The sequence below is a fragment of the Oryctolagus cuniculus genome, chromosome 4, assembly GCF_964237555.1.
Source record: "Oryctolagus cuniculus chromosome 4, mOryCun1.1, whole genome shotgun sequence".
NCBI classification, from domain to species: domain Eukaryota; kingdom Metazoa; phylum Chordata; class Mammalia; order Lagomorpha; family Leporidae; genus Oryctolagus; species Oryctolagus cuniculus.
In genome coordinates this window covers 107,833,057-107,856,948 of record NC_091435.1, presented here as the reverse complement: position 1 = coordinate 107,856,948, position 23,892 = coordinate 107,833,057, and the positions used below count along the sequence as shown (strand labels likewise).

Genomic DNA, 23,892 nt, shown 5'->3' with positions numbered 1-23,892 from the left:
AGTTTGGGCAATGGAGAAAGGAGAGAGCCTGGCAGATGATGGCTTTTATCAAGTGTGCCTGCGTCTGCGTTACAAATACTGTGGTGTGACATTCTCACCCCACAGGTGATTGACAGGTTAGAGTGAGTATAGAGTGAATCCCTGGGGCTGGGGCACACGAGACGCCAAGCTCCCCCCACAGAAGGTTTGTGCATGCTGTTTCCCGGACACGCAGGGAGCAGAGGTTGCTGGTGCCCAGAGAGCATGCACTGCCTTAGGCACTGCAGCGGCCTGTTCCTCTCGGCCCTCAGCCCCTGCTGTGGAGAGCGGCCCTTGGATAACTGCAGCACTGGCTGATCTGCTCTTCTTGGGATTTATCTAAAGGTTTGTGAGTGACCGCTTTCCTCCTCTGCCCCATTAGTGGGATCAGGTATCACAGAAGCCTTGGGACCCTGTGCATCCAAATCTTTTCCTCCAGCTTGCAAGGCAAGTGAACAAAAGCTATTCTGCACAGACTCCCCCTCTCCCAGGTCTGCTACCGTTCCCCCTCTAGTTCCAGCCATGGATGCTGTCTGGGCAGCAGACTGGCAGGACAGGGCCAACAGCAGCAGGAGCTTGTTCAGCCCTCATGGGCTCCTGAGGCTCTGCCTTCTTGCCTAGATACCTGGCTCTTGCGGAGATCCCTGCGGCTGATCTGTAGAGAGTAGGAAGCAGTAGCAGTTTTATTCGGTTGCTCCTCAGAATGACCCAAGGCTGGCAGTTGGAGGGGTGCACACAACCTGTGGGAAAGGTCCCTGCATGTGCCTGGCTTCAGGAGCAAGGCCATTTGGTTCACTGGTTCCACATGAAGGAGCTGTGCCAGCTACTAGCAGGATGGGAGTCAATTACAGTGGGGTGCGGGGGAGCGGGGAGAGGCGGGCCTCCAGAACCTGGGTCAAGATTGGGCTTAGATTCTCCAAAGGTTCCTCATGGCTCCTTCCAAGACTGGTTAATGGTGCGTACCTCCCCCCTGCTTCCCTGCCCTGCAGGCACTTTGGCAGGGCTTCTTTTGGGACTGACTGGTATAAATGTACACCCACATGCACGGCCTTGCTGGGTCTCCTGGGAAGCAGATGCCCAGGCCCCTGACTTCCTCTGTCAGCTGTAACAGAGATGATTCCTCAACATACTGTGGCAACTAGGTTAGTTGGTCCCAAGGAAGGATTGCTACATTTACAACTAGCAAACTTTAAAAGTTTCCCCAGTATTAACAAGCACTGACTTTGCCTTTTAGAAGGATTCTTGTTGGGGTATTCCATTTGTGGGCATAGAACAGTGCATTGATAGCCCTTGTGTTTCATGGTACTTTCACTTTGGCAGGGTAGTTGGCTCACCCTTCCGTGTGACCAGGTTGTCTTTCGCTCTAAGATTCAGGAAATTGTTGTCTTAGCTGGAGACTGTTTAGTCTAATAAGATGCCTTATTAAGTTCTGCCATCAATTGCATGGGGTTTGGGCCAAGTAATTCCAGCAGAGGCTCACTTTCTTTCTCTAAAACAATCTTAACACAGAATGGCAAGGAAACCATTGCTTCTAAAGAACAGCATATAATTGGAAATTAAATTGTAAGGGAGGGGTCAGAGAGAGGAGTTATGCATTCTAGTTTTAAAATTTTAAAATATATTGACTCAAGCTACAGACATATAAGCTGTAAAAAAATCTTTTTTTAAGTCTTAATATTTTAAGTGCTTTATTGCAGACTAATATAATTTAGTTTTAAATGAGATGATGGCTCCAGGAGCTGAAAAATAAACTGAAAGAATGTAAATATATTATAGCTTAAAGGTTGCAGTGCTGCCCCTTCTCAGGCACTTTTCCTGTCAGTCACTTGCTCCTGAACCCCTTAGTGTCCCGCAAGGATGTGCCCCTTCCCTCTCCTCTCTTGTCCTCTCTACTCCACCACCCTGTTAATCTGCCTGATGTCCCATTTCTTTGTGTATTAGTCTCATTCCTTGCTTTTCCCTTGCCTTAAGATCTTAAGTTCCTTGAAAACAGGATGAGTCTTACCTGTTTTTGCATTCTCCAGAATAGCTAGTACAGGCCTAAGCCTTAGAAGGTGCTCAAGAGCCATAGGGAAAAATAAATTTACGTATTTTAAAAATGCAGGCCTAGGCCGGCGCCGCGGCTCACTTGGCTAATCCTCCGCCTGCAGCGCCAGCACCCCGGGTTCTAGTCCCAGTTGGGGCACCGGATTCTGTCCCGGTTGCTCCTCTTCCAGTCCAGCTCTGTGCTGTGCCCCAAGTGCTTGGGCCCTGCACCCGCATAGGAGACCAGGAGAAGCACCTGGCTCCTGGCTTCGGATTGGCACAGTGCGCCGACCATAGCAGCCATTTAGGGGGTGAACCAATGGAAGGAAGACCTTTCTCTCTCTCACTGTATAACTCTAAATCAAAAAATAAAATAAAATATAAATAAATAAATAAATAAATAAATGTGCAGGCCTAGCTGGATTTTTCATCAGTGGCTTTCTAGTCACAAAGTAACTTCTTGGTGCTTAAAGAGCATTTTACTGGTTTTATGGGAAGGTAGGCAAGTAACCCCTAACCTGTGAAGGGCAGACACAGGTGTGAACTCACTCTTCGAGTTCCTATTAATAGTAATAGAATGTTAACTGTTAATATGACTCTGAATTTTGAGCTTGAATGTGTGGATTTGTGTTTCAGCACCTCGAGTAACACAGTTGGAAGGAAATTCATGTGAGATTTTATGGGAGACAGTCCCACCAATGAAAGGCGACCCTGTTAACTACATTCTGCAGGTATTGGTTGGAAGAGAATCTGAGTACAAACAGGTAAGAATCAGTGTGCATGGCATGTGTGCAGCTGGTCAAAGGCTGGCTCCTTGCTTCTGCCCATTGCCATGAATGAATGATTCAGTGAGCTACATTTTTCTTAAAATTAATGATCAAAACATGTGGTTGTTACCTTATTCTTCAGGGTATATAGGTCCTTCACATTTCATTTTATATAGAGTAATGTTCATGTTAAAATTTCTGTTCTCAGGCACAAGTTGTAAAGTTTTGTGTGTTTTTATTTGATATTGACAGTACTATTTGCAGATATCAAAGTCTGTATGTAATTGAAAACCAAAGAGCCAATTGTTTTACAATAGAGTAGGTAATCTCAATCTAACTACTGAAGCCTGTGTCCTATCTGCCTTTTTATAGAAGTTACAGTGGAAGGCTAAGGGGAGAGCTGTGACTTAGAAGCTTCATTGTTTGTCACCCTTAATGTGTATGAGAAAACACCTGTTAAAATGCTTGGACCATAATCTAAGTAGGGAGATTCTAAAAGTCACCTAATAAAACTATGCAAGAATGAATGTAATTAGAATATGGCCAGATAATCTGATTTTCATTATTTTTCACACCTGTCATTAATTCTTCCAAAGTGACCCATTATCAGGTCCACAGCTACAAAGGGATTCAGATACTCTGTAGGCTTCTATAATGTACTTAACAACTATTTTTTTGAAATCAGGACAAACTGCCATTCATTCCCTCAGGAAACAGAGACCCATTCCTTTAAACAGGGCCATTCATTTATGGTGAAATCAGAATGGTGAAGATAAATAAATACCCCCCACCCTCCAAAACATGAGCATCATTTCTGAAGCTCAGGGAGTCTAGATACACGGGGAAAGTAGAAAACAGTTTCTTTTACTTGTTGGTGTTTCTCTTGTAATAACAAAAAAATACTTGCCAAAGAAATATATTAAAATATTTTTGGATGTTTTGCTATACTTTATTAATATCACATCAGGTGAAAGATTGAATTGTCTTAAACACATTTTGCAAATACTTTCTCTTCAATGAGACATCTATGAGTATTGACTCATATCCATGGATAATGTCACCAAAATTTGTCATCATTCCTCTTTAAGAGTAAAGAGACTATTGTTTCACTTTCCAGTCTCATTTTATACAGTAGTCCCATTTCAGAATAAATAACTTCACAGGTTTAGTAATTGTTTCTTCTCACCAGAAAGATGTGGTTGGTTTTAGGAGCCCAGCTCAAATGGAGAGCAGAGAGTTTTCTGCAGCAGATTCAGTTACCTTTAATGCCAGTAGCATTGTCCCATTCCATAATGTTGTAGAAATACTTAAAATATGAGGTGTTAGGAAATTTCACAGTATATCATTTGGCACTCCATAATAATTCATTTCCCAAGAGTGCATTCATTGCATGTTCGTCATTGTGTTTTTAAAACCTTTTATTCCATGTACTATGCTTTTCCTCCTGTTCTTGGAAAAATGTTCCTGATTCTCAAATTACAGTGACTGCTGTTTCACATTAGAAAATCAGTATTTGCTCAGTATCTGTACATGTCAGATATTGTCAAAATGAAGGGCAATCTGTTCAGTAACTTAGGTTTTATTAGACTGGATGTTTGAATATGCTGTTTGTTTAATGTTGTATATTTAGACTCATGGACATATAAATACTAACATAATGTGCAATCACATGTACACTTGTGATAAACAGTTAAACCAGTGTTTCTTGTTGAAAACAGGTGGAAACGCAGTACTACAGGGCAGGCTCAGTGGGTGGGGATTAGCATCCTTCATCTGTTCATGTGTTTCCTACATTACCAGGAAATGATTAAGGCTAGTAGTGGTGCATCAGAAGCCACAATTTAGTCCGGCACAATTTGTACTGGATTTTGTTTTGTTTTGCTGTTTTTTGTTTTGAAGGGGTTGGGGGGGGGGGGGTTTCATCGTCTTCCTTTTCAGTAAGCATTAACTTAAACATGATGTTTTGAGTACTTCTTTCACTTGTTCTGGACGTGAGATGGGGGGTGAAACATATTTATATTGTGTGTGCAGAGCAATGGTTAAAATAATTACAGTCCCGGAATAACAGACAATAGGCTTTGAATTCATAGGGATAAAGCAAAAGAAAATGAGAGGTAATCACTGGTCCATCCCAGAGCCATAGGCTCTTAGGGTGCACTGTGCACATTGCAATCACAGCACTCGTCTGACAGGTTCCACTATGTGCAGGCTTCTGCTACTCATTTTTGTTTTTTGAAGACTGGCACTAAATGTTTCTTACATGTATAAAAGGGGCAATTTCAAAGTCACAGGTTATTTGTCCTTGCAGTGGTGATGAAAGTCAATTTCACCATGGAATAGATTTAGAAGTGATGTTCGTAACAGGTGAAACAGAAAGTCACCACCGTAGGAGGGTGTCTTCCCCCCCAGCCCTGCCCAGTCTTAGTTTTATAGCAACACTTGACAAGGCCCATGACCTTTCTGAAGTTTTGCTTGAAGCATTAACTTTAACTTTGCATGGTTCTAGTTGGTTAGCTATTTTTCTTGAGTTATCTTTTTCTCTTCAGTTACCATAAGGTGGGCAGGGCAGGCAGCTGGTTATAATTATTAAAGAGTAAATGTTCTTACCCGAAATTTTACTCTGCATTAGAATGCATGCATATGTTGGATTGATTTTTTTATTATTTAATAAGCATTGCAAGCACAAGACTTTTTAAGAAAACTTACAATTTCTTTTCAAACAGTATTAATTATAAGCTTTCTTGAAAGGGATGGAAATTATATCTGTGTAAATGTGACTGACAGGTTTTGTTTGTTTGTTTGTTTTACATTATGCTATAGCCAGTTTGGTATATAAATAAGAAGTAAGGCAAAAATGAGTTATACTCATATTCCTATACAGACAGCAAAAATACTTATAAAGTATACTGAATATAAGCCTTGAAGGTAAGGGTCAACAAAGTACAACAGATCATTACCTTTTAGCAGTCAAAATATGTGGCAAAATTACTGAAAGTCTAGGTGCTTGGGTTTGTTGCCTTGAGAAGAAAACCTTTGCAGGATCTGAAAATCTGTGGAGCTCCATGTTTAATGTGATGGATTCTCTGCATAAATATATTTATGATGTTGAAATGTATTTTTAATTCTTTGTGGTATCACAAAAGGTACTTTGAGGAAATATCTGCTGTTAACCAAATTCTTTCGAAGTCTTGAGCCTACAGCAACATCCTAAACCTCCATGTTGTTTTTTGTGAATTTCAGCTCTGTTTGCTAACACAGAAATTGAGCAGTGAGGTTATCACAACCTCATAGCATAATTTCTTCTGTTTGCAGGAGGCCTGAGCACAAAATAAAAATAGAGAGATCTTTACAAGCCATCATTTGTTTCACTGATGCTTAGGATTTTTTTTTTTTTTTTTTTTTTTTAGATTTCCAGGTCCTTTTAAGTATCTGATGACACTTGTGACCATACATGGCATCCAGTTAAAACTTTGTATAAAATTAACTTCATGTTCAATTTCCAAATGTCCAGGTGTAGGACCCCTGGAGTTTTGACACTGTGAGTTGCTTTGTTTTGAGGGGGAAGCCAGGCAGAGTCAGGCAGTGGTCCTAGTGACTGTTGACTATGGCCTATTGGGATGAACAAAGCAACCCTAAAAGAAGCAGTTCACTAGCGGTGGCCTTCCCTGTCCTTCTGGGCTCAAGGACACAGTTACCTGCCCATCACTATGCCCACAAGCAGATTCCCTCTTGGGGTGGGGCACAGGGGTGGCAGGAGCACAAGCGTGCCTCCCAGTGGTATGATATTGGAGGACTAGGTTCATCTCACTGAGACTAGGGAAAATAATCCTGTTTGTCAGTTTGTTACTGTGAGCATCAGGTCTGTTCAGTCACGCAGTGGAGTTGTGGAAATGATTACCTGGTGTGATCTCTTACGTCTGCCCTTCCAGTTGCGGGTAAAAGGCAGGCGGCATCAGCAGAGGGGTGCAGATGAGCCTTTGGCCACCTAGCATGCACTTTTCTCACCAGTCCTCCCCTAAAACTTGCCTGCTGTTGAAGCAATTCCAGTTATGCAGCATGTTATTCTGAATTAAGGGTCATGCTTCTTCATTTGAGTTCTCTGGGTATTACTTCAAATCCTCCCATTTGGAATAAACATGTCAAAATTATTTTAAAATACATTGTTCAAAGAAGAACAGAAATAGTCTTTGCAAAAATAATATTACATATATACTTACTACAGTATTATGATTGGTTACTTCAATAAAGAAAATCTTAAATGGAGCAAGCTCTGCCTTTTAAATTGGGTTGGGACAGGAGGAAAAGCCCATAATGGTGCCCCTGTCAAAATGAATGAGAATGGAGCAGTGTGAGGCCTGGCCTGCTGCCCTGATGTGTAGAGCCGCACAGTCACAGGGAAAGTCACCCCAGTCGTCATCTCCATTGAGATGCGCCTGGCCTCACCTCCTTGCCTTGTAGTTAGTGGCATGAGGACATCAACCAGACCCAGGGAGATAAGCTGTGAAGAGTGTGTGCTCACATGTTCACTTATTTATAGAACTAGAAAAATATTTGCAAGTTTTAATTTTTGCAGCAGCTCAAAAACTGTTCACATTTTTTTCTTCAGGACCTAATAAAAAATACCTTGAACTGCTAAAGTGAAAATATTTTATACATGATTCTTCCATATCAAGAAAGAGAAGATTTCAGTGTCTTGCGAGCAGTTATTAAAATACAAGTGTAAAGAGTTTAAGTAAGCCAGCACACTGAAAGTGGCAAGAAAAAGGAGCTAACTTTAACTGAGTGCCTGCAAAGGGCCAGATCCTGCAAGCTTTGCATCATTTACTCCTCTCAGCAACTTTGAGAGTTGAGGTTGGGTGACATTCACTGAAAACTTAATCATGGTTAATGACTTTACTGTTTGCAACCATGGCTGCACCTATACTAAACTCCCTCTATTGCAAAGAGAAGTTACATGAGTCTCCCAAGTTCAGAGCCATAATTCAACCAAGAGCCAACAGACTCCATATCTGGTTCTCTATCCATTATCCAACACTGGTCAAGGTCTCTTTACCTTGGGCCTGGCTAAGCTCTTGACTGTGGACCTTGGTCTCAGTAGTCCCTGTAGGATCTCATGCAACGCCACCTTGCTTACCCTCAGTTACTGGGCTCTCACTCTGTTCCCTTGGACGGTTGTCCATCTCTCTGCTAGTGCTGCATTGTCCTAATCACTGTAGCTTTAGGCAGTGTCTTCAGACCTGTTAGGCAAGCCTCCCTGCTTCCCTTCCCCAACACACACACACACACACACACACACACACACACACACACACATACATCCTCTCTCTCTCTCTCTTTCTCTCTCTCCCCTTTTTTCTTCTTTAGAAGCATTCTTGCCATTACTGGACCTTGGAAATATATTTTTAAAGATAATATATAAAAACATAATAGTCCCATAAAAAGACTATGAAATAGCATCAGAAATTTGTAGTAATAAGAAAAAAGTGTCAATCCCCTGGTAGCTGTGATTATTTACACAAAAGCAAATCTGTTATCATCCAGCTTCAGGAAACCAGACTCTTCAGAAAATGGAGTATTGGGATTGTTTTGAGCTTTGCTTAAAAGGCTTAATAAGCATCATTGAATATTTCTGAGATGTATTAGAAACTTGGTATTTTCTGTCAGTACTCTGAAAACAACTTAATCATGGTTAATGATTCCTTTATTTGCAATGATGGCTACACTTACACTAAACTCTCACTGTTGCTTCTGTGATTTTATGTGTGTTTTAATGCTTAATGTTTACATATTCCTGGTAATAATCCTCTTTTCAAGCTATGTGATGTAAGAATATCTACTCTGAAGTGTTTGAGGGTTCTAATTAGAACATTCAGTGAATATCTGTTTTCTCAAGCCATTGTGTTGTTACTATGGAGATAATAGAACACAGTCCCACACTCAATTAATATATTTATATTCAGTGTTAAAAAGAGTGCAGGAGAGAGAATGTTAACTTTGTGTTGGCAGTGTTTGTGAAAGATGGGAGCTGTTCAATTAAAATAACAAGAATGGCTAAAAGAAAAATGTGCTTACAAATGAAAGCCTTTATTTTGATTAGACTTGTTAAGAAGTTTTCTTCAATTCCATATTCATGTCCTTCATTAAGCTTTTTGCCTTGTGGTACAAAGAAAGTAATGTTCCTTTGCTTTCTAAATATAGTTTCAGACACCTTCACTTGAAGGGTGAAGTCTCAAAGATCTTCTAAATTGAGTTTCAGGGGAATTAAATTTACTTCTGGGCCAACTTTCTTACAAGGAGGTAGCCATGCAAATTCTGATGGAAGCCATTGAAATCACTTAAACAGATGGAAATGTACATTTATATTCACTTTCCAAAAGTCTCCAAGTATGGGTCACTAAGCATTTTTCTGTAACATGTTCATCATTCAATGTCAGAAAAACAGTGCTCACTCTCCCGTTTGCTTGGCACTGCTGAGTTGGGGAGCCTCTCCCTATAGCATCCTCAATAAAAGGTGGTACCTTCTCTTATGAGACAGCAGGACACAGGCTAGGATAGTGTGGGATGTGTGCAATGGAAACACCAGGAGGATTGGAACTATGTGGGAAGAGAAAGTCTGAGGCCCTGAGATGGGACCCAAAGTCACACTACTGCCATTAGCTGTGGACCAAGGTGGGGTGCTGGGGTGGGAGGTAGCATCTTTACTGCCCAAGAGGATGAAGTAAGCAGGCCTGGCACAGTCCCGGTGGTGAGCATCAATGTGTGAGTTAGCCGTGAAGTCTCATCTGGGTCCACCTCTCTCTTAATTCCTAGGAGCCTTTAAGAAATTAACAGCCTGTCCAAGCCTCAGTGTCTTCATTTGTAAAATGGAAGGAATGATACTCCGCTGACAACGTAATTAGCATTAAATTCAATGAAGTTGACATATCTCTAGTATATTCCTTTCATGAAGCACTTTTCACATAGGTTTTCTCAGCAATCCCTAGTCTGCCCTTGAGTAGCCTGATAAGTCCTATGATTCACAAACCTGGTAAGAAACCCAGCAAGGACTGGATGCATGGGTTGTTTTGTTTTGTTTTGTTTTTATTTGACAAATTGAGTGATAGACAGAGACAGAGAGAAAGGTCTTCCTTCCGTTGGTTCACTCCCCTAATGGCTGCCACGGCCGGCACTGTGCCGATCCAAAGCCAGGAGCCTGGTGCTTCCTCCCAGTATCCCATGTGGGTGCAGGGACCCAAACATCTGAGCCATCCTCCACTGTCCTCCCGGGCCACAGCAGAGAGCTGGACTGGAAGAGGAGCAACCGGGACTAGTACCCGGCGCCCCAACTGGGACTGGAACCCAGGGTGCCGGTGCCGCAGGCAGAGGATTAGCCTAGTGAGCCACGGCGCCGGCCTGGATGCATGGTCTTGATGCCAGTTCCTGTGCTTGCACAGAAGCTGCCCAGTGGCCAGGTTAGACCACCTGAATTCCCAGCGTTGCACAGAGGAGAACTCTAACAGCCAGGGACTTCCCCACATGATAGGTGGAAACAGATGCTTCAAGAAGTATGACCTCTAAAAAACTGATGAGAGGCACTCCAGAGAACCTCCCAGCAGAGGCTTGGGCAGCAGCTTCTCTCCAACCTGTGTATCAGAACAATTTATCTACTATCTGGATCACTGCAGAGAGCAAACCAAAGTCTAGATGGCAGGTGTGCAGAGACTGTTTTATCAGACTGGTGTGCTGAGCTCAAAGATTGCAAACCAATCTCTTTATGAACAATTTCCAAGAAAAGGCTTGTTTAAAAAAAAAAAAAGAAAAACTACCAAGAGAGCACTTTAGATTTAAGAAATTAAAACTAGGGGCCAGCATTGTGGCATAGTGGGTAAAGCTGCCACCTGTGGTGCTGGGATCCATATAGGTGCTGCTTCAAGTCCCAGCTGCTTCAGTTATCCACTCCCTGCTTATGCACTTGAGAAAGCAGCAGAGGATGCCCAAGTACTTGGGCCCCTGCACCCATGTGGGAGACGGGGGCGAAGCTCCTGGTGCAGCTCTGGCCATTGTAGCCATCTGGGGAGTGAACCCGTGGATGGGCGATCTCTCTCTGTAACTCTGCCTTTAAATAAACAAAATCTTCAAATAAAAAACTAAAGGAAGCACTAAACATTGACAACTAAAAGATCTCTTTAAAGAAAAAATATATTTACACCATTGTTTTCCTGAAACCTCCCACATGTTGGGAAGTAACTTAGGGAGAGTCTGTTCCGTTGTGATGTAGTCTAAACTCTGGAATAACTGGCTGTGTTTGGGTTGGGAAAGTCTCCATGACAACAAACTTCTTAAAACCTTCATTTAGGCTCATCCTTGGAACAGTGAGCAGTGAGAAAGGAACAGCCTGTTGCTACCCCACAGGCTTTCTCACAGCTCTTCCCTTCTCCCTGCTACAGCCCTGCCCTGTTTATCATTCTGGTTGCTAAGGCACATGTCACAGTTTGTAAAGAAGCAGAGTAAGTCGCCAGGAGGAACATGCTTAGAACCTCACAAAGGGAATAGCAAAAGCAATGATGAATCCAGAAGAGAATAAAAAGCAAACAGAAGGCCAGCGCCGCAGCTCAATAGGCTAATCCTCCACCTTGCGACACTGGCACACCAGGTTCTAGTCCCAGTCGGGGCACCGGATTCTGTCCCGGTTGCCCCTCTTCCAGGCCAGCTCTCTGCTATGGCCCGGGAGTACAGTGGAGGATGGCCCAAGTGCTTGGGCCCTGCACCCCATGGGAGACCAGGAGAAGCACCTGGCTCCTGCCTTCGGATCAGCGTGGTACGGCGGCCATTGGAGGGTGAACGAACGGCAAAAGGAAGACCTTTCTCTCTGTCTCTCTCTCTCACTGTCCACTCTGCCTGTCAAAAAAAAAAAAAAAAAAAAAGGCAAACAGAATTGGTTTTCTGGGGGCTGAGTCACTAAACGGTAGTCCAATAAATAAGACACTTGAAGACTATTTGTAAAATCTGAAAACTAGGAAGGAATATCTTAAGAAAATGGCTAAATACCAGCTGAGCGCTGGAAGTCTAGTACTTTTTCTAACCCGCAGCCTTTCACCTTGCCTAACACTACCTACATGGCCAGTGTGCTTGTGTTTGCTGCTAGAATGTCCCGTTTCCTGGTAGAAGTTTTCACACCAGACTTTAGAAAAACATGGAGACATTTGTAGATTCCCAGTAACTCAACAGCCAGAGAGTATTTGAAATTGAATTTATATATCTGTCAGGATATATCCAGATTAGATAAAGAACCCTTACAAATTAATAATAAAAGTCAAACCAAAAAAAACAAGTAAGACACATATCTCTTCACTAAGTTGGTATTTGAATGACCAGTAGGGACAAGAAAAGCTGTACAACATTACTAGGCATTAGGGAAATGAAAATGAGGTATTGGTCACACCAACTAGAATAGCTGGAAGATAAAAGACTGATAGTAATAAATGTTGGTGAGCATGTGGGGCAGCTCGGGCTCTCATACTTTGCTGGTGGGAGTGCAAAGTGGCACAGTCTTTCTCAGGAAGTTAAATGTGGTCCTCCCCTTCGATCCATGAGTCGTAGGTATTTGCCCAAGAAAAATAGAAATGTAAGTCTTGGGGCTGGTGTTTGGTGCAGCAGTTGAGATGCCTTTATTCAGGCCCTGATCCCATATAGAAATGCCAGAGTCCAAGACCCAGCTCTGCTCCTGATTCCAGCTTCCTGCTTATGTGCACACTGGGAGGTGGCAAGTGAGGGTTGAAATATGTGGGTCCCTGCACTCCGCATGGGAGACCTGGATGAAATTTCTGGCCCAGCCCCAGCTGTTGCAGGCATTTAGGGGGCAAAGCAGTGGATGGAAGATCCCTGTCTCCCTGTCTACCTTTCAAATAAATGAACATTTAAAAATAAGTCCTCAAAGATTTGTACAGAAATGTGCATATTATTATTACATAAAACCTTCAGACCTCAAACTACCCAAATGCCCATCAAAGAAAATGAAAAGGTATAGTCATACAGGGAAATAATAGCACTAATCACTCATACGCACAAAAGAGTAGGTGCTGTGTGATTCTGTTTATATGAGTTTCTGGAATAGGGAAAACGAATCGCCGGATAAGAAGTCAGGCTAGTGTTTACCTCTTGTGGGGTGCAGTGTGATACATCATAACGGTGTTACTATAGAACACCCCTAAAACAATGAAGCACTAGGGTTCCTTCCCCAGTGCACAGCAAGGAGCCAGGCGGCCGACAGGTAACCCTCAGGCTCCCTCAGTGGTTAGGGGTTCTTAGAGTTTGAAGTTATTGGGGGGAGGTATGTGTTCCGCTCATGTGCCGATGTCCTGTGGTCTCTAGTGCCCAGGGCTCTCCTTCAGGTGGTCAGCGACACTGCCTTCTCTAGGGAGTTCTGGTGATGTCAGAGTGGGTTCCAGTCAATCCAGGGGGTTTCGTGCAGGTGAAGGTTACTTTTTCTCCAGGCCTGGGCTTCCTGGAAAAGAAATCTCTTAAGACGAAAATCAAGCATCTAAGATGTCATCTGTTAGGGAGATAATGACCTCAGGAGTCTTGTGTTCAGGGGGGTGACCTGCTGCAACTCTCCTTCAATTCGTTGAGCTAATTTTAGTGAGCAGTTAATTTGCAACCATAGCAATAAGGCAAGGAAACTTTCAGCCAAGGGACGGAAGCTAGGAGACCACGAGAGGCTGGCCCAGGTGGAGTGTGGAATAAGGGCCTGTTGTCAGTAGGGCCACTGGTAGGTGGTATATCGTCAAAACATCCGACTGAAAACCTTGCCTTTTCTCATTTGCACAATTGATGGGTTTTAATTGTTTCCATTTTAAAATGTTAACTTTTGCTGGGAACCCAAAACAGAAAACTGTTGAAGCATGAAGATGCTGCACAGCCTGAACCATGACAACGTCAGCTGCATTCTGTCGGTGCCTGCTCTCGTCTGTCACAGTCAGTCACTGGATTTCATGTTGCTTTCTTTCACAGGGAGCTGGAAAACCTCTCGTGACGGATGAAACACAGACAAACCTTTTCATATAATGACTGTTGGGGTGGTGGAGGGAGTTTGAACCAGGCCTTTATCCACAAGGTCCCAGTGCTGTAAGGCGACTTTAGAAAGCAGCATTGTTGTACATGAGCTAACTAGGATTTTACCTTTTCTTGAAGGTGTACAAGGGAGAAGAAGCCACATTCCAAATCTCAGGCCTCCAGACCAACACGGACTACAGGTTCCGCGTGTGTGCGTGCCGTCGCTGTCTAGACACCTCTCAGGAGCTAAGTGGAGCTTTCAGCCCGTCTGCAGCTTTTGTATTGCAACGAAACGAGGTCATGCTTACAGGGGACATGGGGAGCTTAGATGACCCCAAAATGAAGAGCATGATGCCTACTGATGAACAGTTTGCAGCCCTCATTGTTCTTGGCTTTGCAACTTTATCCATTTTATTTGCCTTTATATTACAGTACTTCTTAATGAAGTAAACAAGCCCAACAAAACTAGAGGTATGAATTTCATTAATGCTACACATTTTAATACACACATTTATTCAGATACTCCCCTTTTTAAGCCCTTTTTTCTTTGATTTATATACTTCTCTTGTTTTACAGATTTAGCTAGGAAAAACAATGTCAGTGTTTTGGTGCACCTTTTTGAAATACAAAACTAGGAAGAGGTTAAACTGGATTTTTAAAAAAAAAAAAAAAGAAAAAAGAAAAAAAAGAAAAAAGAAGAAAAGCAAACCAGATACCAAAAGCTAGCTTTCATATGTTTTCTTTTAAATTTTCAGATCTGCCTTCATTTTGTTTTCACTGATGTCTTTTGCAAGCCTTCAGTTGTTTTTTTTTCTTTTATGTTACAGTTTAGTAATTTATATTCACAAATCACTTCTTATGTCTTGACCATCTATATCTGTAACCATGAATAAATCACAGTGTGTGTAGTTACAGGGCTAGGACTCCAGTGTTGTCAGAGTATTGCCACACAACAACATACAGAAGATGTGTTCACTCAGATAAGGCTGAAACAACATATTGTCACCCAGTTATTTAACTCTGTTTAGCTCATTTAAATCAAAATGTGTACTTTAATCTAAAACGTTTTAATGATCTGTATTTCTTATGATTTTAACACTATGAGCTGCCTGTATCAGAAATCAAGTAATCAGAATGCACCTATAAATTATGGAGCATTGTAGATTTTACCACGTCCATTCATAGCAGTAACTTTACAAGGGCATCGTGCAATAGTTAGTTGTTTCCTTGTTCAGCTATTTTAAAAGCTGCTTTAACTTGTCTGTCTTTGTATATAACTACTTCTAATATAATCACTAGAGTTATTATATGCTGTTATGTTTGACCAGAATTATATGACAAGAACTGGTGACAGTTTAGTGCCTCTGCCCATTATCCATGATTTACACTAATTGTGAGCAGTCTTCTTAATGCGTCAGCTCATTATTCTCGAGAGATTTGCCTGTAGGCTGTTCTTTGAGGTATCAATGAAGTGATTGAATTTCAGTACCTTAATTTGGAGCCCATACTACTAATGTAACAGCAGATAAAAATGGATGAAACCCACAAGAGAGTCATCTGGATCTGTAGTTGCAGCTCTGCGGGGCTGCTCTGGCTGTGTGGAGAGGGACTGGTATTTGGCAGTAAGCACAGGGTGGTTGGGGGTCAAGGAGCCTAGATTCTCTCCCTGGATCTGTCACTAACTTGCTGCGTGACCTGAACACGTCACTTTACCTCTCTGTGCCTCAGTTTTCCCATGCATGAGAAATAAAATAAAGTAAAATGGGGATTCTAATGTTTGTAAGTGCTTTGAGATCTTCAATCAACAGGTGCTATTGGAGTGCAAAGTGTTACTCTTGCATGTTTATTTTGAGTCATGAGATAATCAATTTTAACCCAAAGTCATTGGATTATTTATATAAAGTCCATAATGTTCGAGTACCTCAGGGACATTTAAGAGTTGGAGGTGCAAATATATTCCAAAAGGGTGCAGCAGACACAGTGTATCCCCTTGCTTCTGTTTCTGTATATTTTTGCTACTTGGTTTTTTTTTTTTTTTCCATGATCATAGCTATTTTGTGCTTGGTCTATGTTGTCTAAGATGCAGTATCCTGTACTAGCTTATGAAATTCCCATACCAAAGTCATGGGGAAACCAACATTATTTTGTTTTTGGTTTATTTATACTATATTCTGCATACAGTACTTTAAATGCCAATTACAGTGCAATCTTTATTTATTGTAAAAATTTTTAAATGTACTTATGTACTAATTTTCCCTTGTAGCATGTTAATTTTTTTGTGTTTTATACTTTTGTAATTTTAGGTCAGTCTTGTTCTTTGGCAACATCTGTAGTATTATTAATCTTCTGACACTTTTCTTACATTTTTTAAAAGATAAGAGCATCTAGTGCATTAAATGCCAAAAAAAAAGAAATCCATTATCAGTGATTGAAACGTTTACATGTACCCAGAAAACCATAATCATCTCTTGAAAGAATGCTAAGATCAATGAATTATTCTGTGTGCCTCTATTGATGTAGTAAGTACTAGAGATCTCTGTATTTTGTTATTGAGTATAACAGTTTAATTAGCCTTGCAAACTGATGACATCAAGATAAATATATTTTTGCCAAGTTCTGGCCTTCCAAATCTCACCCCTCTATTTAACTGTGTGATGTGACCCACTAGGACATTGCACCTGCATTTTCTAAGACTATTTTCATGCAGGTGTTTTAGGCAGAAGGCTTTTTTTTTTTCTGAAACAGTAAAAACAACTGAATACAAAACCCTTCTTGCAGGGGAAAAAAGGGTCTCTATTTTGAAACACTTCAGAACTGCTGCCATGAAGAAATTCTCTGAATTGGTTGAGTATTTTTAAAGGAAATAATGCTTTAGGCCAAATTTATGATGAACATATGATCTTTTTGAGACTTTCATTGTATCTGACCACGGGAAAGCTGAAGTGTGTGAAATACAAGCTGACAGCACTTTGTTTTACTGGTCTCCACTATTTGGTATTCATTTATAATCCCTTCTGTCATAAAATTATTGCTGTCTGTGGCACTGTTTTCTGTCACAAATATGTATATGTGATATGGATATGTAACCGTATATATTGCCATTACACGTGAACAGTAAAATAAAGTGTTGTACCAGCCGTATCTCTTTGCCCTTTTGCGATGTGTAGGAGTGAGTGAGTGGCTTTCTGATGCTCTGACTCCTCTCCGTATGTCATACTTATTCCTGGCATAAGAAATTCCAGCCATGTGAAGCAAACTGCCCTGTGTCCTCAAACAAACTGTTTAAGAAGAAAACTTTTATTAAAAGATTTTTTTCATATTACCCGCCTTGTTCTTATCAACTTGAAATGTTGGCATTTTTCTAACCTTGTTTTGTTGGCTACAGTAATTCAATATTCATTCATGTCCAAATTGAAAAGTGCCCTAATTGAATGTGTTTGAATGTTATCCTTGCACAGTTCTTTAAATTGAAAGACAAAATGTTTTACCTCACTGTTGGACATACATTCCAAGCTTTTCAACTCTAGGAGAGAAAAAAAAAATCATACGTTTTCCTGTATTGTAAATTTTAGACTATTTCATATACATTGTATTAAAACTGCCATATCAATTTTAATGTATAGATTTTGCAAATACTATGCTATATGTTATACCTAACTGTATCTGTAGTGTATATGTAATATATTTATGCCCAATAAATGTTTTAATTCTTTCAGACTTAAGGAGGGTTTTTCTGCCATATGTAAGATTGCTTTTGTGGTTGTTGCTGCTGCTCTTAAGTCCTTCTCCTGGAGGTCGCAGATTCAGAGGCCTTGAGAGGCCAGGCAGGTGGCGCAGTGCACAAGGCTTACGGTGCCATCTAACGGGGCAGCTGCCACTCAGCTCCTGGCTGAAGTCTTGCACGACTGCCAGTCACAGTCTCACCTGGCAATGTTTCAAAAGGTTCTTAAGCTCCAGATTCCTCTGGACGGGCTCACTAACATGGGGGTGTGGCCTAGATAGGCCCATGGACTGCCAGTTTAATTCTTTACCAGTCTATGTAGATAACGTAGCTCACGTTTTACCTTTATGCCAAAACTCCACCTCCCTCTCCGTTCACCTGGCACACTGGGTGCTTCCTGTCCCGTGGCAGAGTCACAGTTTTGGTCTCCTGGGTCCCATGTAACAGCAGCAACAGCAACAACAGCAGTGAGGCACAGGGTTTCTACCACGCTGACGGTTTCCTTATTGTGGTCGTGCTGTGCTAGGGATCTCTTACTCCCTCTTATTTCTTGGGGAGAAAAATGTACCCCAAAACTGTTTGCGTCTCAATGCTCACTTTCTTGTATAAAGAATGGGAGTCCTTCTTCTGTATAAAGATGACAAGTTAAACACATGCTACATTTTGCCTGCTCCTGGCCCCCTTCTAAAAATATAAAGGATTTTTTAAAGTCGTTACTTCCCGGAAGAGTGGGGGAAAAGTCAGGAGCACCAGGATTTTGCAAACCTGAACGAAGAAAGCTAGATTGTAATTTGGTGGAGGGGAGAATGAGCACCGATTCAGTTTTTCAGTTCTCAGTGCAGAATAATACCCTGACGGCTTGGAAGCTGACAGCAGCGTGGTCCTTTGAAGAGGTGGTCAAGGGGAACAGGAGCCTAAAACGAACCCCTCCCTCTACCCGGCTTTTTTTTTTTTTTTTTTCCAGCTGAACAGCTCTACCTCCGTCACCTTTGTGGAAGCCCAGAAGTTTATCTTCAAGAGAAGGTTAAATAAAAGTCTAAGGACCGGGAGACACTACCTACATTTGAAAATGAAGGTATTGGGGCCGGCGCTGTGGCTCACTTGGTAAATCCTCCGCCTGCGGCGCCGGCATCCCATATGGGCGCCAGGTTCTAGTCCCAGTTGCTCCTCTTCCAGTCCAGCTCTCTGCTGTGGCCCCGGAAGGCAGTGGAGGATGGCCCAAGTGCTTGGGCCCTGCACCTGCATTGGAGACCAGGAAGAAAAGCACTTGGCTCCTGGCTTCAGATGGGCATAGCTGTGGCCATTGCAGCCATTTGGAGGGTGAACCAACAGAAGGAAGACCTTTCTCTCTGTCTCTCTCTCTCACTGTCTGTAACTCTACCTGTCAAATAAATAAAAATCTTTAAAAAAAAAAAAAAAAGAAACAAAAATGAAGGTATTATATCAAAAACAGGATTCAGTGAACCAAGCCATATGGCAGAATCATGGATAGAGTCTTACCTGAGGAGCCTCGTAGGCTGAAAAGAGAGATCTCAAAATCTTCAATGAAATGGTTAAGCCAGAGCAGCCTTGAGTGATACTTTGCAACCCTAGCTGTACATTAATATCATCGAGGGAGCTTTTCAAAAGCCCTACACCCTACACCAATAACGTGACTAGCATTAGACTGCCAGTGTTTTGGAAAGCTCCCCTGTGAGTCCATCGTGCAGCCAAGAAACACTGCTGAAGTGAAACTCTTGGGTCACCAGCCTCCTGTCACAGTGCAGCCCCTCTGTCTTAACCACGGCTACCTGCCCTCTGGTGAGAGCTTCTGACGTGAACGAAACACCAAAGCCAACAACTTGGAAGAACCTGCAACTTTGGAAAGAAGAAACTTCAAAAAGCTGTTACCCTTGAGAGATGAGAAAAAAGAAGGCATCTTTAGAATGAGGATAAAAATGGTTGAAAAATAACCCTTGAAGAATCAGAAAATGTTCTTAAAAATTGCAATAGGGGGCCGGCACTGTGGCGTAGCGGGTGAAGCTGCCACCTGCAGTGCTGGCATCCCATGTGGGCGCTGGTTTGAGTCCTGGCTGCCCCACTTCCCATCCGGTTCTCTGCTGTGGCCTGGGAGGGCAGTGGAGGATGGCCCAAGCCCTTGGGCCCCTGCGCCTGCATGGGAGACCTGGAGGAGGCTCCTGGCTCCTGGCTCCTGGCTTCTGGCTTCGGATCGGTGCAGCTGTGGCTGGTTGCAGCTGGCTGGGGAGTGAACTGGTGGATGGAGGACATTTCTCTCTCTCTGCCTCACCTCTCTCTATGTAACTCTGACTTTCAGGTAGAATGAATAAATCTTTAAAAAAAATTTTTGTAGAAGGGTTGGAAGCTGCAAATAACCCCCCAAATAAAGCAGAACAAAGGAGAATTAAGATCAGAGCAGGACATAAAATATCCAAGTAATAGGAACTCCAGAACAAAGAAAATGAAGGGGAGGAAACTGTCAAACATGAGTTGGCAGAATTCAAGGGCACCCAGAACAGTGTATGGAAACAGGGCTTCTGCAAGAACACACCATCTTGATATTTCAAAGAGAAGCTCTGCAAAATGTGGAAAGGATGGTCACATGGGAGAATTAGAAGGCAAGGGTGGCTTTAGACGTCTCATTAGCAACACTAGAAGCTGAATGTCAACAATGACTGCAAAATTTTGAAAGAACTAGATTTCCCACCTGCCCACTGTCGGGCAAGTGTGAAGTATCATTAAGACACTTGGAGATATGCACGATCCCACAAATCTGCATCAAACGCATTCTTTCCTTGGAAGCTTCTAGAAGTGAAAGAAAGCATCTATGGGATTCCACCTCCATTGCTTTGCATTCTGGTTGGAAGTTGGTTCTCTGACTCCTTGCCCAAAAGGCTTTTTGCAGCTTGCACCTTCTGACCTTTTCCTGACCCCAAGTCACCGTGTGTGTGTGTGTGTGTGTGTGTGTGTGTGTTTTCCCTAAAAAACACAAAGGGACTATAAAGTGACCATTTCATACCTATCAATCAGGTTATCCTGCCTTGTTCTATTAAAGCTAACAGTTATATCTGTGCTACAGGTACCCTTTATTACGAGTTACGAATTAAAAAAGAAAATTACCAGGTCAACAGCTAGACTTACAAATATGTCAAAAGCTTGGAGGAAGCTTTTGGGGGTGACGAGTCTCACTTCAACTCTGCAGCATGTAAGACACTGGTGCTGACCAGCGGCTGTAAAAGGTTTCTTGAGTTGAACGGATTTGTTAGGGAAATGTTTGCATAGCAATTGTGTGTTCCATAGACTTTTGCTGCCCCTACCCACAACCTTTTGCCATGGGTGTGTTACATTTAATGCCATATGGTAGGTTTAAAACATGTGGAAACTCCACACAAAACACTGGAATTCCAGATTCTGTTGATACTTGGAGGACCTGGCAACTCTAGGTTTTGTTGTAGATTGGAGAACAGCAACAGAAATGAATAAATGAGCACTGCCTGCCCTTATTGCTTAGGGCATTTGCTCTGCAGTTGGCCACCCTTCTCACTACATCCCGGCATGGCTATGGATGATGTCGTCTCTTCTAATAGAAGTCCATCTCCTTGTGACCATGTCTCCACCAGAAGTGAGTAAGCATGGGGACTGGCGCTGTGACATAGCAGGTAAAGCACTGGCATCCCATATGGGCACCAATTCGAGTCCTGGCTGCTCCACTTCCAATCCAGCTCTGCTGATGGCCTGGGAAAGCAGTAGAAGATGACCGAATCGCTAGGACCCTTGCACCCACAAGAGATCCAGAAGAAGCTCCTGGCATCAGACTGGCCCAGCCTTGGAGTAAACCAGTGGGTGGAAGATCTGTTTCTCCCTGCCCCTCTCCTCTATGTAACTTTACCTTTCAAATAAGTATTATTTTTTTTGAAGAGTAAACATAAGTCAAGGCATCCTCAGTGATGGAGGACCTCGTTAAATCTATTTCTTTGTGAAAGCAACAAAAATCAAGCAAGAAGTGGCCAAATCAACTTTCTCAGAACTCTAGAAATTTACCAAAGGTTTGCAACAAGCTCCACCTTGGGAAGCACAGCAGGGTTTTTGTGACGTCTTGCCCCAGTCTTCATTCTTGGCTTCCCCAGGTGCACAGGGGTCTTGAAAACCAGCAGCTCTGAAATCACAGGGAGAGTACAGGGTTTGGAGTGCTCAGACCTCTCGTCCCCAAAGCATCGTCCCCTATGTAATGTGTCAGCTCCCTGGAAAAGGCCCTGTGCACTGGGTGTTGTCTTTTCTTAATGTCAGGTCTATGGGAAAAACCTAATGTCCAGTGCACTGTTTAATACCACAGAGCCACCTACTCTGCAATGCCAGGTGGGACAACAAGAACTTGGCCTGAAACTTCAAGGGAGTTCTGGAAAATTAGGTGTCTGTAGGGACATTTTAAAGCTCCTGACATAGTCTCAGGAATCTGGAAGGCCGGGTGCAGGTGCAGGTGCAGGGCTCAGGGCAACGTGAAGACCCAGGGTCTCGTGTAGCTTCTGAGCACTTGCTAAAGCAGGAAGTGAAAGCTATGGCAGAACTGTAAACCCCGTGAGCTTTGAAGGTGTACTCCAACAGGCAGCCCTGGATGAAGAGAGGGGGATCTACTGAGTCAAGACATTTAAGGAGATCGGTGACCATTACACAGAACAGAGATTGCAGTGGCCAGATACAAAGAAGTCTGGAAATCTACAGCACAAACTCATAGCTTGGATCAACCCTAATAGGGAATAGACAGGTGATGGTCAAAATTTTAGGCTTTTATGTGAAAAAATGAATGTGTATTATTTGTATAAAAAATCAAGTTTATGGCAAACAAGACAAAACCCTGTTGGAAAAATGCTGCTTTTGTGAGTCAAAGGAGAAATAATAAAGATCTCTCTTAAGTGTGTTTTGCTAACACTGAAGGTACACATTTTTTTCCTATCCAACTGCGTTTTAAGGGGAATGTGTTTGATTCAGATGAAAATTTCTTGCACAGGTGAGCCATTGGATACCCATGATTTTCTACTGTAGCAGTGTTTCCCAGAGTGATTAGGTATATAAGGCACCTGTAAGTGGTAAACACTTACCATCTTCTAAATTATGTAGCTTTGGTCATCCACTAAGGGGAATATAACTGGCGTATCAAAAAAAAAAAAACTGCTAAGATCAAGTGGATATTTAGGTTTAGAAAAGAAATACAAATAATCAATAGTGTAAGCACTACTCGGATGTGGCAGAAATCCTAAGGATGAGAAGCAAGTGATAAGTTTGAGAAGCGTGCGCCTCCATGCAATGCTATCTCCTAAAATACAGGTGGATCTTTGCAACACAACACATTTGTGAGCTAGCACCTGCAAATATATGCACCTCATTTTCTCCCAGCAAAATGAGTTCTGTTACAAGGAAGGAGAGGGAATGGAAATAAAATTCAGGATCCACAGTGAACTGGAATTGTACTCGACAGTTAGTGTAGCCGGTCCCCAGTAGCCTCAATAGCATGCTTAGGCTTTCCTGGTTGTGCATATATTTTCATGTTCTGTCTTCTGAGTATTCACATAAGAACTGGCTTTTTTTATATTTTTATTTTGAAAGAGTTACACAGAGAGAGCTTCCATCCTCTGGTTCACTACCCAGATGGCCACAATGGACAGGGCTGGGCCAGGCCAAAGCCAGAAGTTTCTTCTGGATCTCCCTTGCGGATGCAGGGGCCCAAGGACTTGGGCCATCATCTACTTCTTCCCAGTTGCATTGGCAGGGAGCTGGATCAGAAGTGGAGCAGCCAGGACATGAACTGACATCCATATGGGATGCCTGCATTGCAGGAGGCGGCTTTATCCACTATACCACAATGCCGACCCCAAGAGGGAACTGGCTTTTCAGAAGTTGAAGCTCTTCTGCCCAAATTTCAAAGGTCTCTAATGTTTTACAGATCCTGAGATAAAACAGATTTGCCACTTGAAGGAAGCCTGAGGGAGAGAACTAGAGTACAATGGACTGCTACTGTTCTGTTTGTCACTAGAGTTACAGTGGACTGCTACTGTTTTGTTTGTCACTCCCTCTCCTGAGCCATGAGCAGGTGACACCCTGTCTACCCCTGCTGCCATCCATTCCGTTCTCCAGAAGTTGCCATGTTCTTCCAAGACCCATCGCCTACAGCAAAGTACGTGATTCGAGGAATGGGCCTCTAACCCACACTGGGGCCAACCCTGGATTTAGGATTAAGACTCAAATCTTAGTCTTAACACCAGTGGCTGAAGCTGTAAGAAGAAAAGCCGAGCAATTTGGGGCAGCTGGTTTTCTCAGTGTAGAGAAATCCAGTACTCA

The 23,892-nt window shown here is 42.5% G+C and overlaps 1 protein-coding gene across 7 annotated transcripts in view; it reads left to right on the top strand.

The window, feature by feature from the left end:
* The window catches only part of FNDC3B (fibronectin type III domain containing 3B), a 362,026-nt gene extending 344,468 nt beyond the window's left edge, over positions 1–17,558 (top strand). For all 7 annotated transcript variants that reach the window (XM_070072505.1, XM_008266495.4, XM_008266496.4 and 4 more), the window contains 2 exons: positions 2,680–2,807; positions 13,980–17,558. In XM_070072505.1, the coding sequence (XP_069928606.1) occupies positions 2,680–2,807; positions 13,980–14,291 (440 nt within the window). In that variant the 3' untranslated portion in view covers positions 14,292–17,558. The remainder of the gene's footprint in view (positions 1–2,679; positions 2,808–13,979) is intronic.
* Positions 17,559–23,892: the final 6,334 nt, after the last annotated feature.